Source organism: Vanessa atalanta, chromosome 4 (assembly GCF_905147765.1).
Source record: "Vanessa atalanta chromosome 4, ilVanAtal1.2, whole genome shotgun sequence".
NCBI classification, from domain to species: Eukaryota; Metazoa; Arthropoda; class Insecta; order Lepidoptera; family Nymphalidae; genus Vanessa; species Vanessa atalanta.
In genome coordinates this window covers 13,012,774-13,038,100 of record NC_061874.1, presented here as the reverse complement: position 1 = coordinate 13,038,100, position 25,327 = coordinate 13,012,774, and the positions used below count along the sequence as shown (strand labels likewise).

At 33.8% G+C, this 25,327-nt stretch overlaps 2 protein-coding genes across 2 annotated transcripts in view; one reads left to right on the top strand and one right to left on the bottom strand.

Moving 5' to 3' along the window:
• The window catches only part of LOC125077860 (protein O-mannosyl-transferase TMTC1-like), a 180,244-nt gene that overhangs the window by 68,349 nt on the left and 86,568 nt on the right, over positions 1-25,327 (bottom strand). The window lies entirely within an intron of this gene.
• On the top strand, positions 6,176-7,667 carry LOC125077861. Its single transcript, XM_047689953.1, has one exon. The coding sequence runs from the start codon at positions 6,308-6,310 to the stop codon at positions 7,508-7,510; it is 1,203 nt and encodes a 400-aa protein (XP_047545909.1). The 5' UTR covers positions 6,176-6,307; the 3' UTR covers positions 7,511-7,667.

Genomic DNA, 25,327 nt, shown 5'->3' with positions numbered 1-25,327 from the left:
GTCCATAATTAGACCATTTTTCACTACCGAAATAACGAGAAACAAAATTAGTAAGACAATTCAGGTCTACCATATATCGTGTTCTATTTATATTAAGTATATAAGCACTTAATTTCAAAGCGTATTGTATCTGTAACATCAAAGTCGGCTGGTACGGTCGGCACTTTTGTTCAGAATGATAAAGTAAACTATGGGAATATATTTGGCGATAGCGCGGGACATTGCCACACTGCTGAATTTTATTTACGATACGCTTGGCTGTGATTCCAACAATCGCATTTGATAAATTACCTCACAATTTAGCGGCTATGTAGCATTTTAATACTTATACATCCTCTGTTTATTTACTAAACCTATTATAAGGATGTTTGGATTCAAAATACAAATTTTGTTTATATTTTGTTATGGGTTATTTCTATTTAATAAAATTTTTGCAACAAAGGCACAAATAACAAGTTATGTTGACTTATAATAATTAATGTTGTCATAAAATGTAATAAAAAGAGCCGAGATGTCCCAGGGGTTAGAACGCGTGCATCTTAACTGATGATTGCGGGTTCAAATCAGTAGGAAATTTACAGGCTGTTAATGCAAACAAAAAACAACATAAAATGTCCCGATATTTTTTCTTTTACGTGATAAATTTTATATATAAGATTGTTAAAAGCATATCATAAATTGATAACTATTCTCTCTTGTTTAAAATGGGCACGATAAGCCGTAAAATTACTCAAAAAGGAAAAAAAGCCATCTTTTAAGTATTACATCGTCGTTAAATAGGATGAATTAAACAACAGATCAGATTATCAATTAATCCAGATCCAGATAAGAGGGACAAGAAATGGTTACTTGGATAATATGATTATATTATATACATCATTTATTTATTTAAATTCTTGTTTTTGGTTTATTGATTTTTGTTCAAAGACCAGATCGATGAAGATATATATACATATATATAAGTAAATATAGTCCGAAATATGTCTTCTATTCAATCATGAAGCTTCCTCGATGCTGGAAAATTTATTAATTATAGCATTACTAGCAGGAGCGCAGGTGCTACTTTAGATTATTACTTATTTTATGATATCGGTAGGTGGACGAGCAAATGGGCCACTTGATGGTAAGTGGTTACCACCGCCTATAGACAATGACGCTGTAAGAAATATTAACCATTCCTTACAAAACCAAGGAACCACCAACCTTGGCAACTAAGATGTTATGTCTCTAGTGCCTGTGTTTAAGCGCCTGCGACAAATAAAAGGCAGGAATACGCATTGCGCCGTTGTCTAACTTGACATTACTTAGAATTAAGTTATATCTCTTTTAATCGTCATTCTAAATACAGCAGTTCAACTGATACACGTCGTATTATTTTTTTCTATCGAAGTTTCTCGTTGAATCCCGCACATGGTCCTTCGAGCCGGATTCTATTGAATTAGCGGAAGATAAGCTGCATTTATTGTGGATTTTGAGAAACATTATTTTTATTCGAAAAAATAAATAAGTTGACCCTTAACCCCGGTCGAGGTTAAAAGGTGCACGTGGATTTGAACTGAAGTTCTGGTGTTAAATTTTCTATATTCCACTACTAGTTGGTCACCCAACACTCGTAAAGGTAGTATATAAGTTATTTAAGGATTTACAAGGTTGGTAAATTATTATATACTCCATAATTATATAGTAAGGTCGGACACCTTTAAATAAGTAATTTCTATATTTTTTTGTATATTGTAATAATTAACTCCAATTAAATAAACTTATATTGTATAATATAACAATATTGTAAGCTATATTGCTTCGTTATTTATTTAATTGATATTACAATATATTAGTTCTTTGCTTATTCGTGTGCCGGTACTTTTACATAGTAAAATTGTTACGAGTGCTTAATAGATAAAGAATTAGATAAAGTTTTTTTGTTTTACTGCTATTAACTATTGTCAATTTATTTGTTATCGTATTTTTATTATGTCTATTGTTTAAATTGTATGTGAATGTCGAGTCATTAGCAAACTATTATATTCTTTCTAGAACATGTGTTGCTTATGTAAATGTAATTAGTTAAATTTACTTTGCCTTGCTTATTCGTATTTAATATTGTTAACTGTAGTTGTAATAATACATAATAGTAAGTAATAATTGCAACAAAATATTTATTATAAATTTATATTTTACTATTATAGTGTTAACGTTGAAATTGCTAAGTAGGAACATTTATTTATTGTTTAATTTTTAATTATTTGCTCAATATTGGTTTATATAAATTTCAGGTTGACCATCGCACTCGTCTCCCATAATGTCTGAGGAAAGAGATTTAATTAAGAAGCGAGGAAGCTTCAAAGGTCGTTTGACTGCTTTTATAAATTATCTTGATCAGCTGAGCGATAAATTATCGAGTAGTTGTGATGTCACTGAACTACAGCTGCGTATCGGGAAGATGGAGTCATTATACGAGCAATACGATGAGGTACAGTTGCGTCTAGAATGCATAACCGATGACGTTAAAGTACAGTTTGCTGAACGTTCAGATTTTGAGTCGTCGTATTATAAGACGCTCTCTAGAGCACAAACGTTATTAAGCAATTTTAATAAAGATTCTCAATCTAGTAATAGTGATAAATGTACTCATAGCAATACACATAAACCAGTTAAGTTACCTACTATACAGTTACCGAAATTCAGTGGTTCTTACAACAATTGGTTGGAATTTCATGACACTTTCACTAGTCTTATTCACAATAACGATGATATTGACGAAGTAAACAAGTTTCACTATTTACGAGCTTTTCTGGATGAGTCTGCTGCCGTGGTTATTAAATCTGTTGAATTCTCTGCCAGTAATTATTCTGTAGCTTGGAAGTTATTATGCGACCGATTTAGTAATAAGCGTTTACTGGTGCAGAATCATGTGTCGGCATTATTTAATATTGAAATGATTCATAAAGAGTCTTCGTCTATTTTGAAGGGTTTAATAGATCAATTAAATAAAAACTTGCGAGCTCTTGAGACTTTAGGTGAACCAGTTAAGTATTGGGATACTCTTTTAATTTATATAGTTACCCGCAAGCTTGATAATAAGACGTATCGAGAGTGGGAGGAATTTAAGGGTCGTCTGGATAAGGATTACACTATAACATTCAATCAATTTGTGCAGTTCTTACGCGCTCGAGCTGATTTAATAGAAACGTTAGAATTGTCACGTAATCAGTCTCAGGCTACATCTAACTTACGTCCTAAAATTAAAGCTATGGTAAGTACACCAGCTCCTCGCAGTTCTGACATGGAATCAGCACAGAAGACATGTCCCAAGTGCAAAGGTGACCATAATTTAATAAATTGCCCGCAGTTCCTCGCACTAAGTAACGACGCACGTCTCAAATTATTACCATCATATAAGGTGTGCTTTAATTGTTTAAAACCCGGTCATTTTGCGAATCGTTGTAAGAAGCAAGGTTGCAAGGTATGTAAACGTAGACATAATACACTGTTACACACTTCGGATAATAGAAATACTTTAAATAATAGTAATGAAACCCAGAATAACACTACTTATTCGAATAATAATTCAATTTCTCCATCTACGTCAGCCACCTGTGACTTAAATAACGTAGCGTTGTCAGCAAGCGTTGCCTTGCAGTGTGCTGAGCGTAAGCAAAGCGACGTGCTTTTGTCCACCGCTTTAATCAAAGTGTACGATAGCAAAAATCGTGCGCATGTAGTTCGCGCAGTACTTGATAGCGGTAGTACGTCTTGTTTCATGAGAGAAAGTTTATGTAATTTGTTAAATCTTTCGTTGACTCAGGTTGACAGAATGATTGGCGGAATAAATAACGTATCTTCGCACGTGGGCAAAATGTGTCGCGTACATATGACGTCATTAAATGATAATTTTTCTTGCAAAATGCAGTGTTTCGTTTTGCCATTTATTACAAATATTTTACCGTGCCGTGAAATTGATATTACTAGTTTGAATATTCCGTCTGATATATGTTTAGCCGATCCCACCTTTTATAAGTCGAGTGAAGTAGACATTTTAATTGGCGCTGATATCTTTTGGGACTTGTTAGGATCGCAAAGAATTAAATTAGGCTCTGGTAAACCAGTACTTTGCGAGACTAGACTAGGCTGGATAGTCGCCGGTCCTACGTCGCATAATTATGCCACGATGCTCTCGAGTGATATTCGTTGTAATTTTACTAAAATTACGGATTCTAACAATAATGTTAGGTCTGATTTATCACGTTTCTGGCAATTAGAAGAAATAAGTTCCAATTCGTCTCATTATTTACCGGAGGAAAGGTTATGTGAGGATCACTTTACTAAACATACGACGCGATTAAGTGACGGTCGCTTTTGCGTTCGCATACCTCTAAAACAGAATCCTTCTATGCTAGGAGATTCGTATAAAAGAGCAACACACTGTTTGTTTTCTTTAGAACGTAGGTTTAGGACTAAGCCTACTTTCCGTAAGATGTATTGCGATTTCATGTCAGAGTATATTCAATTAGGCCATATGACAGAATTGAAATCATCGGAATTAACGTCAAATGGTTATTATATTCCACACCACGGGATATTACGTGAAGGAAGCACCACAACTAAACTCCGTGTTGTGTTCAATGCCAGTAGTCCTACATCGTCCGGAATTTCTTCAAACGATTTGCAGATGATTGGACCGACAGTTCAGGATGATTTGTTGTCTATCCTTCTTCGATTCAGACAGCATAAGTACGTTTTAGCCGCTGACGTCGAGAAAATGTATAGACAAGTCGTCACCCATCCATCTGATAGGTACTTGCAAAGAATTGTTTGGCGAGCTAATACTGACGAACCAATTAAGGTGTACGAACTAAATACAGTCACGTATGGCACCGCAAGTGCACCATTTCTAGCTACTCGTTGTCTTAAGCAGATAGGTCTAGAGTGTAACGACAATAACATTGCTAAAATTATTCAACATGACTTTTTTGTTGATGACTTGTGTACCGGGAGCATGGATTTAGATGAAGCACAATTTATTCGTAGGGAGGTCACCAAGGCGTTGGCTTTGGCTGGCATGAGACTGAGAAAGTGGAAATCAAATGAATCTCAATTAGTACCTGAATCGATTGACTCTTCGCTCGATTTAAACATGGGATCTGAAGAGCCTAACAAGTTATTAGGTCTCAGTTGGTATACCACTTCTGATGAGCTTACATTTCCAATAAGCATGAATTTGGCTTCTAATGTAGATACTAAACGAGATTTACTCTCAGTGATTGCACGGATTTTTGATCCATTAGGGCTTTTATCTCCTTGTGTCATTACAATGAAAATGTTACTACAACAAATGTGGTTAGACAAGTCCTCATGGGATGAACCCCTAAACACAAATATTAGTTCACGTTGGAATATCATCATGAAATCTTTGCCTTTATTAAATAATTTTAGAGTTCCACGTAATGTTATTTGCAATTCATATAAGGAACTAGAAGTACACATATTCACCGATGCTTCTGAACGCGCGTACGGTGCGTGCACTTATATTCGAAGCAATAATCATGAGGGTAAGTATTTGGTTCGCTTATTAATGGCTAAAAGTAGGGTGGCGCCTCTCAAACCTACAACTATTCCGAGGTTGGAGTTGTGTGGTGCATTAGTAGGAGCGCGTCTGTATGAGAAGGTTCAAGGTTCACTTCGAGCAACTATTAGCCGGACCTATTGCTGGACTGATTCGACAATTGTGTTAGGATGGTTGCAGATGTTGCCTTCTAGGCTTCAGCCCTTTGTACGCAATCGCGTTGCTGAAATTCTAGAAACGGCGGGTAACTGTACATGGCAACATGTTCCCACAGATAAGAACCCAGCAGACTTAATATCGCGTGGAACCGATATTAATAACCTGCAAAATTCTGATCTATGGTGGTCAGGTCCAGACTTTCTACGGCTAGATAGGTGTAATTGGCCTAATCATTATAAATACCTACAGGTTGAGACTTTGCCCGAGACTCGTAATGATATTTCGTTAAATGCTATAGTTACTGATAACAGCAGTAGTTCATTTATTAATTTTAAACGTTTTTCGAAATACACTAGACTTGTGCGTTCCATTGCTTATATGCTTCGATTTATTAAATTGTGTAAGAAACTTTCAGTAAATGATAAATTTCTTACAGAATGAGATTTACAGGATGCATTAAATGTAGTGATTTTTCAAAGTCAACGTGAATCATTTACTGAGCACAAATTGATAATTAATAAACTTAGTTTGCCGAAAAAGAGCGTTCTTCTTAAATTTAATATTTATTTAGATGATAACCAATTAATGCGTGTTGGAGGACGTCTCGATAATGCTAATTTTATATATAATAAAAAACATCCTATTATTTTACAGTCCGCTCACGAATTTACTAAATTATTATTCGATTATGAACATAGACGATTAATGCACGCGGGCCCACAATTATTGCTGGCTTCAATAAGGGAGACTTATTGGCCTATTGGTGGCAGAAATTTAGCAAAGGCTTGCTTTCATCGATGCGTACGTTGCCGTAGAATGAAAGGAGCTATAGTTACTCCTTTGATGGGAAACTTACCGCGGCAGCGGCTTCTTCCTGGTTACCCGTTCCAGAATACAGGCGTCGATTACGCTGGCCCGATAAGGTGCGCTAGTCGCCAGGGTCGTGGATGTAGGCTAGTGAAAGTGTATATTGCTATATTCATTTGTTTTACCACCAAGGCGATTCATTTAGAATTAGTAAGTGACTTAACCAGTAATCATTTTTTACTTGCTTTATATCGTTTTATTTCGCGACGAGGAAAGCCCGCAAGTATATTTTCAGACAACGGTACCTCCTTTGTGGGCGCGTATAATGACTTATCAAAATTTATTAAGTCTAATGCAGCTTCGTTAAGCGAATCTTTGGCTAATGATGGAATTTCATTCAAATTTATACCCGCGTATAGTCCTCATTTCGGCGGACTCTGGGAGGCTGGTGTGAAGTCAACCAAATATCATTTGCAGCGAGTGTTGGGTTGTAGTAATTTAACTTTTGTGGAACTCTACACCACGTTAACGCAGATTGAAGCCATATTAAATTCCCGTCCATTGACACCGCTGTCTTCAGATCCTGATGACGACACACCGCTTACGCCAGGACATTTTTTAATTGGACGACCCCTCACCTCAATACCACAGCCTAATCTCCAGGATCTTTCAATGAGCCAACTAACTCGCTACCAGAGGATTGAACAGTTGCGCCAACATTTCTGGACAAGGTGGAGTAAGGAGTACGTAGCTGAACTCCAACAGAGGACCAAGTGGCGCGCATGTAAGGATGGGCTTGAGTTGGGATCCCTAGTTGTGGTAAAGGAGGACAATCTTCCCCCCTTAAAGTGGAGACTTGGAAGAGTTGTAGCAGTCCACCCTGGTTCGGACGGTATTGTTCGCGTGGCAGATATTCGGACGTCTACTGGTGTCATCAGAAGAGCCTTTAATAGGATCTGCCCATTGCCTTTGCCATCATAGCTGTTAAAAGCCAAGCTTTCAACGCCCGGGGGCATGTTTAAGCGCCTGCGACAAATAAAAGGCAGGAATACGCATTGCGCCGTTGTCTAACTTGACATTACTTAGAATTAAGTTATATCTCTTTTAATCGTCATTCTAAATACAGCAGTTCAACTGATACACGTCGTATTATTTTTTTCTATCGAAGTTTCTCGTTGAATCCCGCACAGCCTGTAGTTAAACTCGGTTACTCACCCTTCAAACCGGAACTCAACAATACTGATTACTGCTGTTAGGCGGTAGAGTATCTAATGAGTGGGTGGAACATACCCAGACGGTCCCCTCACCAAACCTTACTACCAAGTAAATTTCATCCAAATCCATCCCGGCCTCTTTGCGTTATTGAGTAACAAACATAGTAACACAGAAATTTTTACATTTATAACATGAGTGGGTTGAACGCTTATGACTCGTTTAATATATTTAAACAAATTCAACTTTCCACTGGACATACGAATCTCTATAACAGTTTTATTACATCCATGGTTAACGGTGACATTTTCACGTGGCCGGATTATATTTATGACGCCAAATAACGTAGCGTATAAATTATACGCAGGAAAACAACATTTCGACAAAACAGTGAATAAATTACGTGACAGTATTTATTATAACATTAACATTTGCGACGAATCAGCTTTGATCTCACGAATTTAAACTGAGTAGTAAGCACTTCGAATAAACTAATATATAGTCAGCTCATTTGAATGACAATGTTTTGTTTGAACATTCGGTACATGATATTTATTTAATGGACTAAAATTTGCTTCATTTAAGTTATTAGACTAGTATAGTATTGTACTGGTTGTCATTACTATGAGCTTCTGTACTAAGTGTTCTATGATTCCTAACTAATGATAAGTTTTTTTTTTACATTTTTATGTCATGTAATGTACGTTTCTAAATAAGCGGTGTAATTTTTTTTTTTCATTAGAATCTTCTAGACATTTTTTCATTTTCTATAATATATTATATATTGATTCTCTTTTATCGTCCCTATTACGTTCATGACGGTTTCGGGATATGACTATAAACATACAATGGGTAGCGCTCTACGTATCGGATAATTGTATACAAAACAAGTAAATAGTCTATACCATATGTGAGATCTAAAGCCTTTCATCATCATCAGTACATATCTTACGTATACGTAAATATAATTTGTTAATATCTTTGTATCTATAATTCTCAGACAATATCAGAAAGTATCTCAGACACGATGAAACTACTGTAATACTTTATGACACGTCTTTAAGAGTATTGTACTGAGCGTGATTTTTCTTCGTTTGCAAATATTGATTTATTGTTCAAATATTATTAATAATGTAATAAAAATCTATAACTGCCTAATGCTAAACGAAAAAAAGAGAAGATATCGGTTTAGGTACAACGTTGAATCACGAGATTATTTCAAAGCATTATTTCATTGAAGTTTCACCGCAGAGTACGTGTATTACAATGAAACAAATTTTTAAATGAAAATAATTGAAAAAAATATTGTTTGATTTATGTAAGTTCTCTTATATTAACAGTCAAAGTTATTTTGTTTTTCTGCCGAAAAATTTCTAATAGGATATTGGCAGCGTTGACACCCAAAGGCCTCAGAACACACGTCAAGCCGTTGGTCCTGTATTTGAACTCTCTCCGGCCTCAGAACACACGTCAAGCCGTTGGTCCTGTATTTGAACTCTCTCCGGTCACATCGGATTTACTTTCCACTTTTACATTGTATTTGCTTGTACAGTCGGGGTAAGAAAAGGTTCGTCACCTTAAGGTCTATTTTCGTGTGCTCAGTATGCGCAATAATCTGCTTTACCGATTGAGTATGACATATTACGTCGCAATGTACACTATTTTGAACCTAGTGTAACGGACTATACTATACTATTTACATAAATACGTGAGAATGAATTATTGTTATTTTAATACATTTTTATATATATAAAACATAACATCGATCGCAGCGCCACCTACCGGGTCCAATATAAGCCGTCCGTAGACTCAGTTAAGCACATATTAAAATTTAATCAAAATTGGTCAAGTTGTTTTGGAGAGTTTACATACATGCATACATACATACATATATAGAATTATATGTCATATATAGAAACATAAAAACATACATACAAATAAATTCATGAGATTGCATAGTAAATGTATACATATACATGGAATAATAAAGGAATGACATTATATCAAGCTTACCTTTTTTCATACGTTTTTGGTGAAATCGTTCGTGTATTCATGGATATGTTCGTGTATTGGCGAAGAAAATGACGTGCCACTTTTTTAAGGAAAAATCTCGGCGCCAGCCTTTTTCCATACAAAATTCTATAGATTTAAGGCTGACCTGCGCCGAATGTCATACTCTCGTGAAAGCATATATAGGGGTATGATGCTTGGCAGCTCGGTTCAAATTGGACGCGTGCAGTGATGCGCTCGCCGCATCGGCCGCGTGCAATAATGCATATCAAATTACATAATAAGAAATGATACTAGGCGGTGCAGTTGTGCGGGTTATACTGCGAGGCTGCTAGCTATGGTTGATTATTCTGAAATATAGGAGTGGCGCAGATCCGTGTGTCGGTGTAGTGCCTACTCATATATTAATGGTGGATGCATGGCAAAATATAATTATAATGAGAATGTGCTTCGTGCACTTTACCTATAAATAATATAAATTATTATTACAAATGACGGTATGGCAGGCCGTCATATGAATGAGTGTTCTCAATGAGACATCATATTTATTATATAAAAGCGATATAAAGAAGGTCGGGGTTAACCTCGAATAAAATATAATAATGAAATTAATATGATATAGAAACGGTTTGATGGTAGCCGTCTTGCGATAATATCTAATTGCAAAAAAGTATGTACTGGGCGATGCATACTTATAGTAGAGAGTTACCTCGGTGACTATTAAATATGAAATTTAAATCAAGTATATTAACAAATAGCAATAAGGCTATAAATAATGATTGAACTTCTTTCAATAATAATTAATTTGTAAAATAACTAAACATATTGCTTGTCAACTTTGTCTTTGTCTTTGCAGATTCTTGTAAACCGTAAGCGGAGCAAGTTGTAGCGATATTATATTGTAAAACTGTGACGATCGACGGATGTAAGTTCGTATAGCGGTCGAAATCAATAATCTTCATGTAAAACTGTGACGATCGACGGATGTAAGTTCGTATAGTGGTCGAAATCAATAATCTTCATGTAAAACTGTGACGATCGACGGATGTAAGTTCGTATAGCGGTCGAAATCAATAATCTTCATGTAAAACTGTGTCGATCGACGGACGTAAGTTCGTAAACCGGTCGTTCTAAAACTCCACAATTATTATCAGTAAACAGATCCAAGTTTGGTATAACTGTTTGATACGATCACGACGACAACGATCTAATGATGTTGATGTTTTAAGATTTTTATTGTTAAATAACAAAACCTTTATAATATATTTGTACTATGCACATGCAAAATGATCGCGCACGAGTACTGTACTGAATATACTCTGGTGGATTCTTGATGATTCGACGCGTGGTCTGAGGCTGTGTGGCTCGACCGAGAGTCGCTGCATTAGTGTCCCTCGTGGCGATGTCGTCTTGAATTTGCTTAGGTGATGCAGTTGCGAGGTGTGATGTTACTGTATAACGTCTTCGGCGATACGGTAGTGTCCCTCCTTCTGTTACCAATGAGGCTGCCTACGTGAGATAGTTTCGGGGTTTGAGGTTACTGTATAACGTCTTTGGCGATACGGTAATGTCCCTCACTCTGTCTTACCGGGTTACTAGAGTAGTGTATGTGCTATGTGGTACTGAGCTATGGCTGGTTGACGTTACGATGTCGTTATTGATGTCTCTCATCAATCGGTAGTACCGGAATCACGACCGAATGTTGCAGGGCGTTGCGGAGGCTGTAATAATGCTGAAGTGATACGTTCATGCAGTGAAGGACCCAAATAATGGATTTCATCCAGGCTGGCATCACTATACATATATGGCGCACTAATCGCTTTATACGAGAAGTGTCGTTTGTAGCAAAATGTTCGTCCTTTTAGGGACGCCTTCTTAGCCCAGTGTTAAGGATATTATAAGAAATATTGTAGTAGGACACCTAGTTTAGTAATAAGACTGCGTATATCTCTTTGAAGTTAATTATCACGTGCAAATAATGATCTGAGTTCGAAGCTGGTTTAGGTAATCGACTGTCGGGTGTGTGCCTGTTGTAGAGTTAAGTATATCCACTGTATAGTTATAGATTTAAGTAAAACGTGATACGCGAAGCGTATACAAGGTTTATAAGCTAGTTAAGAAAACGTTCGATTTAGTGATAAGTCTTAGTTATAAGTCTTAGATATAAGTCTTAGTTATAAGAAATAATACGATTATACGTTTATGATACATGATATATATATTCATACTTTATAACCTACTACGGTAGAAAATATAGCAAATTATGCTAAATCCACTTAAATGATTCCTACGCGGTAATCTATGAGTTTAATTGAATATTATTCCACTATGTTTGGAATTAATACGTATTATCTTACGATAAAACGACACTCTGCGACAGTGGATATAGCAACGAATAACGTTGTGCTTGCATTAGGCCGCCTGATGGTCGTGCACTTGAACTGGTATGAGAAACAGTGATTTAATGCAATGATAATCCAGGGTTAAACCCATTGACTACAGATTTCCTCATCTATGACTGATTGACTATTTATGGGACTTTGATCCTTATTTTTATTATTATTGTTGTAGCATTGGCTACTTTATAAACACCGCAGTTACGACTGTGAAACCCACTGGACCACGGCTAGTTTGTTGATTTATTTTTAAGTCTAATCGTCGATTTGAATAACATAGTTATTACTGTGCTATCCGCTAGACTACGGTCTTGATTTATTTATAAGACTATTAGTCTTTTATACACCTCAGCTACGGCTGTGATACCTGCTGGACTTTAGTTCTAGTTCATATATTATTTAACAAAGTGTTTGCACACTATAAAATCGCACTTCCCATGCCCGAGGAAGGTTCACCGATCTATGGTTGGAATCTACAGTTGATGGCGGGCGCGGGGCCATTTCAACCTCCTCCCTCTTTTATATTTTTCAAAACAGTTAAATATATAAAGATGGGTAGGAGCGACATCCTTCAGCTACTCGTAAGAGGTGTTAAAGGAAATGGGACCGGTATCTCATACATTCGATTATTATTATTCAAATTAATTAAACAAAATATTTATATTAAAAACGCATTTAAAAGATAAACCTGGTTTTATTTGACTCCTCTATAGTCGATTGAATTTATAATCTCTGACGCTCTAAAAGAACACGGTTATTACACAAAGTCAACGTTATATGGATCCTAACTAACTAGACGAAATCACGAGCTAAACCGATATTTAAATATAAGAAATTTAAACGTAAAATTATATTTTATCTAAGCTAGGCAGGGAATAGTCACACTAGTTATCATACTATGTTAGTTTAATTCTATGTGCAGTTTTCTGTTTAATACTTTAGTTACAAAATGTTCTAAGAGTTTACGACTTGATAAAGGAATGAATTTGAAAACTGACGGAGGTTTTCTTACTCTGACTGTACATACACTTGTGTATTTATGTCACACACATAGTCTCTATTAATGAAAAAAGTACGGAATTAGTACTCGTCGATTTCCATGCATGATAATTTATAATTCAATTGTTTTTAATAATATATGTATCTAAGTATCGGAGCAGAGTATCTAGTGAGTTTTTTTTGTCAATTCTTGTCGGTACAACTGCAGTCTGAAAGGGTAGCTTTATATACAATTGAATCCTAAAAAATTACGATTCAAAAGTGTTCGCAATAGTATACTTAAATAAACTTTATATTTATTTGATTTTATTTATTTTGAGCTATTGGGAATGGCTACCGGGGCCTTAATTAACTAGTATTACATCCTGACCATCATAATAAACAGCTAAATATTTATGTGAATGCTTTAATCAAATTTATTTTACGTTGACTAAACATTTTGTTCTATAAATAACGTTTTGTCATATGGTACAAATACTGTGCTAAGCTTTACTAAATAGTCTCCTAACAAAATATAGCCCATTATCGGCCCGTGGTTCCATGTCGCATTATACCGTCCACGGCTGCATTATACGATGCAGAAGCAGTCATTAGAGTTGTTAACAAGCAAGTCATCATTACTACCACATTCTGTACACTGAATATTGTTTGTTTATCAAACTTTATCATTGTCTACTAGCAAACCTTTCGAATTTAATCCGATAATTTAGCGAGATTTATTAAGTTAAATGTTTTGATAAAATCAGTATCAAACTTTTCCAGCTATTGCAAAATGAGTCTTATTGCGTACATTTAATTTGCACAAAGGATACGTTTTTCATAGTTGTTTCTGTTTTATCAATAAAGTCCTTATTTATCGTATCAATTATTAATAGCGTAACATGTATGTATATAATAGACAGATTTTTTTATTATGAGATTCTTCAATTTTTGTGTCAAGTTTTTTAGTAACCGTTAATAAATTAAATTTAGGATTTATTGATAAAAGTTTATTTTATTCTGATCTTTGTTAATATTTATTTATAATTTGTAGAAAAAACAATGAATTAAAAGATTATGCGTTTGAATATTTCGAAAAATGTCTTAAAGTAAATTTTACAACAACAAAATAAAAAAAAGCGTAATTATTTCGTATCATGTTTCCACGTAGAATTGAATTAACCAAGACTAATTATATGAGCACTAATTAAAGGTACAGGTTGGCAGCGCTTTACACAAATAATATTTCTGCGACTGTCACAGAATGGCACAGGTCTGAGCACGGTAAACGTAAGCATGACAAACTCAGATCCTCTGAACAGTGGGGCTCAAGTCATTAACTTCTAGAGGGTAATTTTTCAGGCGAGAAAATGGGCTGTCTCATAATAAGTGAACAGAGGTGAACTCACCATATAGACAATGACGTCATAAGAAATGTAAACGAGTCCTTACGTCGTCAATGCTCCACGAACCTTAGGATCTAATATGTTATTAAAATTAAACTTAATCCAAAGAACAATTGAATCCTTATTTTATGAGATTCAATTGTTTTTCATGAATATTAGCAGTTAATCTTTTCAATGATTGCATATCATTTAAGTAATATTATGTATATTAATTTCGTACAATTTAAGTCCTTTATATCCTGCATTGAAACCAATAAGTACTGCATGGATTTGTAACATCTTTACAATCTGGTATTGAATAATATAAATTATTGATTTATATTTACCAATATTATTAAATGCAAAAGTAACTCTATTTGTCCTTCTACCACTGAACCAAATTGAATGAAAATTGTTATGAAGCAAGCTTGAATTTCAAGGGCTACTTATAATGCCTAATGTCTGAAGACTCTTTAATCTTAAGTTTTACTGGAAAATCTTAAGATATACCGAAGTTCGAGCTTTTACAGTAACATATATATGTCAATCAATGTTACTTTTCATGTTCATACTGACTAAAAACAAACACAATTTCATCAATTACATTGAATTAATACTGAAAATATATAACAAAAACGTATAAAATCGGTCATCGCCTGTCTCTATACCATACTATGTTAAATAAAAAACTTCGCGTGAGCCTTAACATTAATTTACTGCGTGAAAAGAGCGTAGACCCCGGAGTTCAGAAGGTTCGCCTTTGACTGATAGTAATGGATAGGCTTAGTACGAGAATTATGGTCGCGCTTCAATACCTTTTACATTTCTTTAGAGGTCACACGCACTTTAAATATAAAGACTTTACATAAACGTATATCGTATAACGACGAAATATTGGTCGTCAATATGTACATATATTTACTTTTTATATTTATATAATGGTTTCCAGTTTATGTATCTATATAATTATTATAAAATACCACTTATTTAAGTACAGAAACAGCCTGTTAAAAATCCACTGCTGGGCTAAGGCCAACTCACCCTTTTAAGAAGGGTAGGAGTTTATTCCACCAGGCTGCTTCAATGGTAGGATTCACGTGTGTCACAATATCATTAAAATTAGATATATGCAGGTTTCGTCACGATGTTTTCCTTCACCGCCGAGCACGAGATTTATTATAAGCACAAACAAAGTAAATGGAAATTAAATTCATAATATTTTTATACCTAATTCAATTTATGAAAAACAATCTAAATATATTCCGCACCACTGGCAGCTTCACATTTTATTTCATCTGATAAAATGGAGATTAAATAGTCCCTCTTATAAGTTCTTAGACAGTTTTCCAAACAGTGGAAAAACTATAGTGTATTCATCCAGATCACGTTATGATGTACGTTATTTATTAAAAATAAAAAATGTATTGTATGGTACTATAAACTACATAATTTAGAATATTCCAGTATGAGTTTGGCAACAAAGCGATTAGACATTGTTTAAGGTAACTGCTGCAACATAACTATCATTCATAAATCAAAATAATCTTGAAAATGTGATTTAATTTTTAATTACAAATATGAAAGTTTTTCAATGAAATAACGTAAGGTCACTATGAAGCCGAATTCATACACAGCGATTTTAATTCGATTTTGTAATATATGAAATAAATCACGACCACTTTAATAAAACTGTCATTTACTTACTTAGGTTCTACTACAAGTTTTAGGTAAGTTTTAGGCTAGGTAGCTTAGGTAGGTTTCATTTGTTAAAACATTTAATCGATAAACGTTTTGTAATTGTGGAAAAGTTTGATATTATGTTAGAACAACAACAGATCTATTTTTAATATCTGTATTTGTTTTCTTTTTTTAACTTTACAGGAAAGACAGACATACTTGAAAAAGAGAAAAGAATTTGCATCCACGACCAAAACACTAAATTTGCAAAAAATCTAAATTAAAAATGTGATTTTTTATATAAATATATATAAATTATTGGACAAAAAAAGATGTGTGTCTTCGATTTGAACAAATAATATATACGTCTTTAAAAAAATCAAATAATAAATATAAATATCTACAGAAAATAATTTAATATATGTAGTTATATATGTGATATCGTTTATTATATATGTCACGGTACCAAATCAATTGTTTTAGCAATCGGAAGTATCGTAAAATTTATTTAAGTACGTGTCCTGTATAAATTTTCCGGGTAAGGCCGGAGATATCTCTTCACTTGGCCTTATGTTTAATTTATTTTTACCATTGAAAGAAAAAAAATAAAGCATAACTTAAAGACTCTTTGTTTAAATGCAAGTGTGTGAACATTTTCGTCGTGTTTTTATTATAATGGGTCCCTAAATTAAACAAACATGTTGTTATGTTTAAAATACTCTTAGTATTGAGTCCAGATGACTCAGTGGTTAGAACACGAGCATCTTAACCGATTATTGTGGCTCCAAACCCAGGTAAGCACCACTGAATTTTCATTTGTTTAATTTATAAAACACGTGAAAAAACCACCAACACTCATTGGAGCAGCGTGGTGGAAAAAGCTCTAAAACTTTTACTCAAAAGAAGAGGAGGTCTTACCCCAGCACAGTAAAATTTACAGGCTGTTTATTTTACTAATTTTTTTTGCTATCAATCTTATTTCTGTATACACAGATAAGAATCACAGATGTGCAGAAAATTTCTATGATGGCGTTTCTATATAATTTTTGACAGTATTTCTTTTCTGATTTTAAACTTGTTGTTTATTAAATAGTAATAATTAACTCGAGTCGCCTATACAAATTTTGATTGTCGGTGTATAAGTTCGAAAGGTCGTAAGTTTCCACAGAGAATTCACAAGAATCTTAATAGTAGTATTTTCCATCAATTAAATTACGTTATTATTAGCAGCCTGTAAATTTCCCATGGCTGGGCTAAGGCCTCCTCTACTTTTTTTTTTTTGAGGCTTAGGTTTGAATCATATTCCACCACGCTGCTCCAATGCGGGTTGGTGGATACACATGACACAAATTAGACACATGCAGGTTTCCTTACGATATTTTCCTTCACCGCCGAGCACAAGATGAGTAATAAACATAAATGGAGCACATGAAAATTCAGGTTCCTGCCTGGGTTTGAACCCGAAATCATCTGTTAAGTTCACGCGTTCTAACCACTGGGCCATCTCGGCTCAAATTACGTTATAACATTTATGGCGTTTGACATTTATAAATGACGTTTTTATGATAATTAAATACAATTCAAACATAATTCAATATTAAATCAACGAATATCTTATCCAAGCTTTCTTATCATCTATATAACCTTTTGGAAATAAAAACTCAGTAAGCACTATTTTTCTGAAAGTCATGTATTTGATAATGTTAACTTTCGAGAGCCGTTGTATTTTAAATATGATGGTAGGGTAAATCCTTAGTGATCTTGATATTTCTAAACCTATTAATTATATTTATTCATATTTTTTTTAACATTTGGAAAATATGAATTATTTAATCACAATTAAATACATTTCACTAAAAAATTGGCAATACCAAAAGCCCAATTATAACTTGCATACCACGTCTATGAGGAGACGTCATTTTTGAAAATCGAATAAAAAAATACATTTTGACATATTTCTGTAACAGAAACGATCCGAGGGAAATTTATACCTCTTTAATTTCCTTTTGAGGGTTCATTCTCGTTTGTGATATCAATTTGCATTATAGAACTAGCGAAGTTTGGTAAACAATGTAATTTTCATGCTATATATATGTTATTAACTAAAATAATGCTTATAATAAGTCTGTAGTTACTGTTTGTATACACATGTCTTGGTCTAAAATCCTTAATTACGTGCTACAAGGAATGTGTTTGGAATTCCAGTGCTGCCTTTAAATGCTTGGCGGGTTCGTCGGCTGTTACTCCGACGAATAACTCAAAACAATGCAATCTTGAGCTTGGCACGTTACGTCTATTACCATACCAATGTTCTAGAGCTGTGACACGCTATGAAACATATCTCTTTGTTTGCAATACACGAATATGTGCAAAATTATGTGTTACAAACTAGACAATAGATACTTCTATCAAAATTAAAAGTTTTGTAAGCATAAGTTCACTATTATGACTTTAAATAAATAAACTACTTACTGATGGAAAAAGGAAATTCATGAAATAAACTCGATCAACTCTTGAACCTCAGGATAAAGAAAACGGGACACTGAGTCAATTAAGCCTTGAGGAAGGTAGGGGAAACCACTGGGGTCAACAGAGGCAGAAACCATCACCTATTTGCTATACAAAACTCACCTTTTTACGATGGATATGGATGAAATCAGGTAATTAAAGGTCTTACATTTTTAGTGTTTTTCTTCCCTTTAAATTAAATTTAACCGTCAAATTAAATTAATCAATCAATTTTATCTTCATCGCCATATTTATGAGTTTATGTAAAAAGGCTAAACTGAATCAGATCCACAAATTAATGGAGACATATTATAAATATTGTGCACTCAATTTTTGTATCGTAACACAACATCACTTAGCACTATGTGCGAAAGCAAAAATCAGTTGGTAACAGATAGTCGAGAAATACACATAAGTGTTGACAAATAATATTGTTCGACGCTTTCTCCTCACTAGATACATTAAAATAATTCCGCGGCAACAAATTGGACCTCCCTTCTCACGCACGAGGCGCCTTGCATTTGGTACCAAGCCAAGTCTGCGACGAACCAAGCGAATATTATTAAATTAATGCTTTACTTGTATGGCGCACACTGCCCGCCATAAATGTTATTTACGGTCACAACCGTTACCCTTGACCTTGATGGTATTTGCATAAATTTCCATAAGTATTTCGTCAGATTTTATGAAAATGATTTATTTTATATTTTTATTTAGTAGGACTTGTTATGTACCATCCGATCTGATTCTACAGCTAAATATTGAGTACTTTTGTATAGAAGTATAAACTACTTACAGATGGATGGATGATTGGAATGTACGTATGTATATTCCAATTTAAATGGTGAGAAAATATATTATTATAAAATTTTAGCTCACATAGTTTCGGAAATATTATAATAAAATAATAATAATAAATATATATGACAACACCACATACATTACTCTGATCCCAATGTAAGTAGCTAAAGCACTTGTGTTATGGAAAATCAGAAGTAACGACGGTAACACAAACACCCCGACCCAAGACAACATAGAAAACTAATGAACTTTTTCTACATTGACTCGGCCGTGAATCGAACCCGGAACCTCGGAATGGCGTACCAATGAAAACCGGTGTACACACTACTCGACCACGGAGATCGTGTTTAAAATAACTAATTAAATAAATATTCTACCCGTACGAAATTGGGACGAGTAGCTCGTTACCTGTTAAAATTATTAGTTATTTAACTGTTTAAATTCAAAATGTTCCCTTTAAAACGTTAAGTGAGTATTATTACGCCTATAATTACAACCTGTAATGGTAAGCCGTGAATCGAACCCGGAACCTCGGAATGGCGTACCCATGAAAAACGGTGTACACACTACTCGACCACGGAGGTCGTCAAAATATATATAATATATAATCAATATGGTTTGGAGAATCGTTTATAGCTTTATATATTTGCGTGAAGTAGAGGTGACCACTTTCCATAAGAGGCGCATTCGCATTTTTATTTACGCCAAATTCAATTAATTAAAAAAAACATTAAGAATATTTTTTGTATACATAAAATATTTTTTTCATACCGTACGTTTTAAAATTATTTTTCTCAATATTTCTCACTCATTTCAAATTTTAATAGAGGTTAATTGTTTAAGTCTTCGTTGGAGTAAAAAGTATCAGTTCTTAAATATTCCACAGCTGTGTACGGAATAAGCTCCAAGGTACACTTGTGGCTGAATATTATCCGACTCAGGCTTCTTGACGATGTTTTCCTTAACCGGCTTGCGTGAGATTAATTAAACATAATTATAGCGATATTAAACTTAACGGAGTTTGCTGATTTGAATCTTTCAAGAAATCAACATACTTTTTCAACTACGCCATCTTGAATCACGCCTTTTAGATTTAGAAAGTAATTTTACTCTTGGTGGGAAGACTATTTGCAAACCCCTCTGGGTACCACCTATTTATCAATAATTCGACCGCCAAACAGCTAAATACTTAGTATAGTTGTGTTCAGGTTGGAAGGGCGGGTGAATTGGTGACACTATAGGCACAAGGGATAATATCTTAGTTCCCAAAGTTGGCGACTCAATGTCGACGCAAAGGGTGATTAATATTTCTTAAAACGCTATTTTCCATTTATATGATCACCAACACTTACCATCAAGTCTCCTATTTGACCATCCAACTAGATTAATGTTTTATAAGAAACCAATAAAATCCCTTTGATGTGGCAAATATTTTTTTAATATGTTTATTTGATTTTATAAGTTAAACAAAACTTCGACGAATGCAACGTCATAATACGAATTTTCTTACCGAACTCATTAAATCATTAAACACTCTCTAAGACTTTATTTAAAGATTTTTTATAAAATTAAATTTTATTTTCTTATTTAGGTCACAACATAATATTTACTCACTTAAAAGTCCAGCCATTAAAAATATATATATATATTTTTTAATAAAATTATTTATCTAAAAACCTACAAATATTAGAATTAAAATAAATAGATGTTTCTCAGGAACTAAAAAATATACACCACTTCTTACGCCACGTACACCAATTTACAATACAATATTGTTGCCCTCGTGCTTGTAATTACAATAAACACATACAAGAATATTTGTTTTTTTCTTGTTGAAGTATTACTATCTGAACAAAGCTCAGCCAATGGTAAGTCACCTCTTAAATATTCAAAAGTAGAACATCAAATCTTTAAAAAAAATGTAAATAAAATCCAACATTCGTTACAGGTTTAGTTTCGTTATGGCGTTTCATTAAAATAATGACAAGTGTTCTTAACGTTCGCTCTCATTACCGACTGCAAGAAAATATCGGTCAAGCTTACCGCAGAAATACATTATACGGAAGCCGTTAATTCAGTGCATTTTTTGTACTCACCGACATATCTGCAACTATTTAACGACAAATTCATGAATTAACGATACAAATTCTATGAATTAATAAAATAAGCTAGCACTGACAGAAAACAATGCAATTAACAAAATTCTATAGCCTTTATATGAGCCACGTGTACTTTAATTGAAAGCTGTTGGTTCAAACCTTAGTTACCACAGGATTTTTTGTTTAATCTAGATAGGCGGACGGGCATACTGTTGGTAAGCAGTCTACTGGCCATAGACATAATGATATAAGAAATATCAACCATTCCTTACATCATCAATGCGCCACCAACTTTGGGAGCTAAGATGTTATGACCCTATGTCTGTAGTTACTCTGGCTCACTCACCCTTCGAACCGAAACACAACGATTATTTGATGAATAGATAGTACCCAGACGGGTTTGTAAATAGTCTTCTCACCAAGAGTAAAATTATTTTCTAAATATAAAAAGCGTGATTCAAGATAGCGTAGTGGAATAAGTATGTATTCAGTACTAAGTGTTCCTGTTTGACAGTTGAATATCTGATGAGATGGTGGTACCTAACCAGGTGAGCTCGCACGACCAAGTAACAAGGACCTTAAACTTTATTCAAGAATTGAGTTCCTGCTATGATTCTGAGTAAAACAAGCTATTTTTACAACTGTTTGAATTATTATTATACGAAGACAATCAACCTCCCGGTGTTATCAATTTAAGCACTAAAACGTTGATATTGTTGAATTGTTGAAGAATCTTCCTTTAGATATGTAGAAGGTAATTATTTTCTTATATAACGAATTTCGTTAAATCAAAACTTTTACAAAGTACAATAATTAAAACAAATATAATTCATTCGTTTGAATAATAATTCTTTTTATCTTTGTAAAGGCAACGTAAGCCGTAACTCGAATAAATAACGATGAATATTTAATAGATTAACTGATGTCGTTTAGCGACAACAAAGAACTTTGAAAAGCTCATGAAATTTGTATAAATTCTTTACGCTCTTTCTATTACAATAAATAACTGTTCAACACTTATAGAAATCAACTAGTATTGCCTTTTTATTCAATTTTAAATAAAGTTGCTGATTTAAATAATAACGCTTCTGAGTATTTTATTTCGCTTTGCTGAAATTGTATTTTATATGTTGAGAACAAATTTGAGTTCGAAATAAACATTATTAAAAAAAAAAACTAAATATAATAAATATAATTGATTAGATGTATATTATTATAGTTGTATGTCTTCCTTTTCCAATTGATATGTCCAGTTAATATATTCAAGAAACGATTCGTTTGCTTTCGGAAGGTAGAATTGTCAGCGATTCAATAAAAACATCTTGTAAGTTTCGAAGTTGCGTGTACGTGATGTAAAAGCTGTACTCGTAACTCGTTACTAAAAGAACCTAAGCTCCATACGAAACCTTAATTCATATCAGTCAAATCGATGCTTATATAATAAAAGTAGAGATGTTCTTTGTTTTAAAACTACCAGTTTCAGAGATTAGCAAATATATTTTTTGGTTTTATAGCCCTTTTCTTGACGAAGTTTATAACATTAGATGATACGGCCCAACATGTTGGAACGTGCCTTGAATGTACTTTTCTAAAATGAGGTTTATTAACTAAAAATAAAAAGTATTTTTTGAAAAACATTATTTTGGTACTTCAGCCTTTCTTGCCTTGACTGACGATATCATAATCTCTATTACCTATCTCTCTATTATATATCTCTTATTATTGTTTGAAGTTGGTTAGTAACGAAAATTATTTTTATAAACAGGATATAAAAACCGGTGATTGCCTGCAGACATTCCCCGGTACTTAATTATTTTGGGAGTTTACTCGGTACCATGTGGTACCATTTAGTGATAATATTTAACAAGGATATAAAGTATTTGAATACGCCCGACTGAATTATTAGCAAAGGTTATACTGAAAATATATGCACATGATATTAAAATTCTCTACTAGTTATCTTAGATTTGCATGAAAATCAAATTATAAATGGTTTTAGTATATATCTAATATAATCTTAATAAACTTTTCTTTATGATGGTGTCCTGATCGATTTTGGACGCGCTGGCCAGTCTTAAGAGAGTACAGTCAAATACTCGAGACATATACATACACACACGTGCATATCTACTCTCGTAATCTGACGGGAAGAACAATCCACCACGTCCGGAAAGAGTTCAATCTCAAGACCAACGGCTTTACGTACTCTCCCAGACACGAGAGTGCACACACTCCCAACTTCCAAACTCAGCAGTTACTAAGAGTCTTTCTACAGAAAACACAATAACTTATTATCGACTTTTTAACCCAAGATCTCGAGATCTGTGGCCTATATCTAGCCATTAGACCAATAAGGCAGTCAATTTTTATTTATAATAGGCAAACTATCTTTGGCACTTTAAGTAATATAACATGTTCCATACCATCTTTAACTAAAATTTTATTTCACTTGTCTGTAGTTACAGTACTAGTCGTAAGTATGTCGCTGTTGCGTTACATCACCTTTTTTCGAGAAGATTTATAGCTTATTTCTCACGCTATATGTCTCCAGTATTAGTCGATAGTAGATGGCAGAAATGAATGAAAACATGAAGTTTTCCAAACGATATATTTTCCGCCGAGCGAGATCTTGTTTATAAACTCCATTTAAAATTTTATAAATTATTTATTATGAAAGATTTTAAAAAAAAGGTTCATTAAGAAAACCTTGTTTTATAATAAACAAAGAACACTAATATAATTAAGAAAATTATGATTGAAATTATAATTATTATCAAAATTTTGAAATAATTACGGCAGATAACAGATGGTTTAATTAGATACATTAATCATTTATCTTGCAAGGATTCGCTAGCAGTAAATCAATACTCAATCGCGTCTAGGTTGTTAATTAAGAAAACTTGAATATATAACATTAAACAGAATCATTTTTTTATATTATAGTATATTATTAAGCGTTGGTGCAGGGTCTAGATATAACGAGATATATCCCGAGATATATCTACGAGATATATCTGTCAAAAGATTCTTACTAACAGTCTGGAGCTTACACTTCCATAGCTAGTGTGTACACTCTCGTTTCTCGGAGAGCACGTGAAGACCTGTCCACCACCTGCCCGTGGTTGACCATATCATGCGTAGTTGACTGGATTGAGATTGGTAGCTGAGGCCAAAATCGACATCATCATGTCATAGTAATAAATTATACCCTAATAATTTTTAAATTATTTCAATTGACGATAATCCGATTATAGCACTATTGGACATATAATTGTGCGATCATAAAAAGGAATAATGTATAGATTTTGTTTATATTCCGAATAAATTCCATTGAGGGTTATTTTTATGTTTAAATCTGAGTATAACCAAAGAGATAAATCAAGGGTTACTAACGGTTTTATGTGATTTTCGAGACACTGGAGTGGAGGAATTCACCGTAAAAGCCTGGATTTAGGTTAGGCGGTACTACTTCTTAATCTCTCTCCAGTTCTGTCAGACTATCGTGCGGTCCTGCGACGGATTTAAGGGACTAACGGATCCTTTCAACATCTGAGATTTTCCGTGACAAATATTAGAATAAACTTAATCGTTATTATGCTAATTAAACTTTAGGAAGTTTTACAGCCCATTGCCAAATAATATGTTGGGTGATTTATAGTCTTTGCTAAAACTTACCCTCAATGCAATCAAACCCTTTCAAACGACAATCCTGAATCCGCGACTATTCCGATC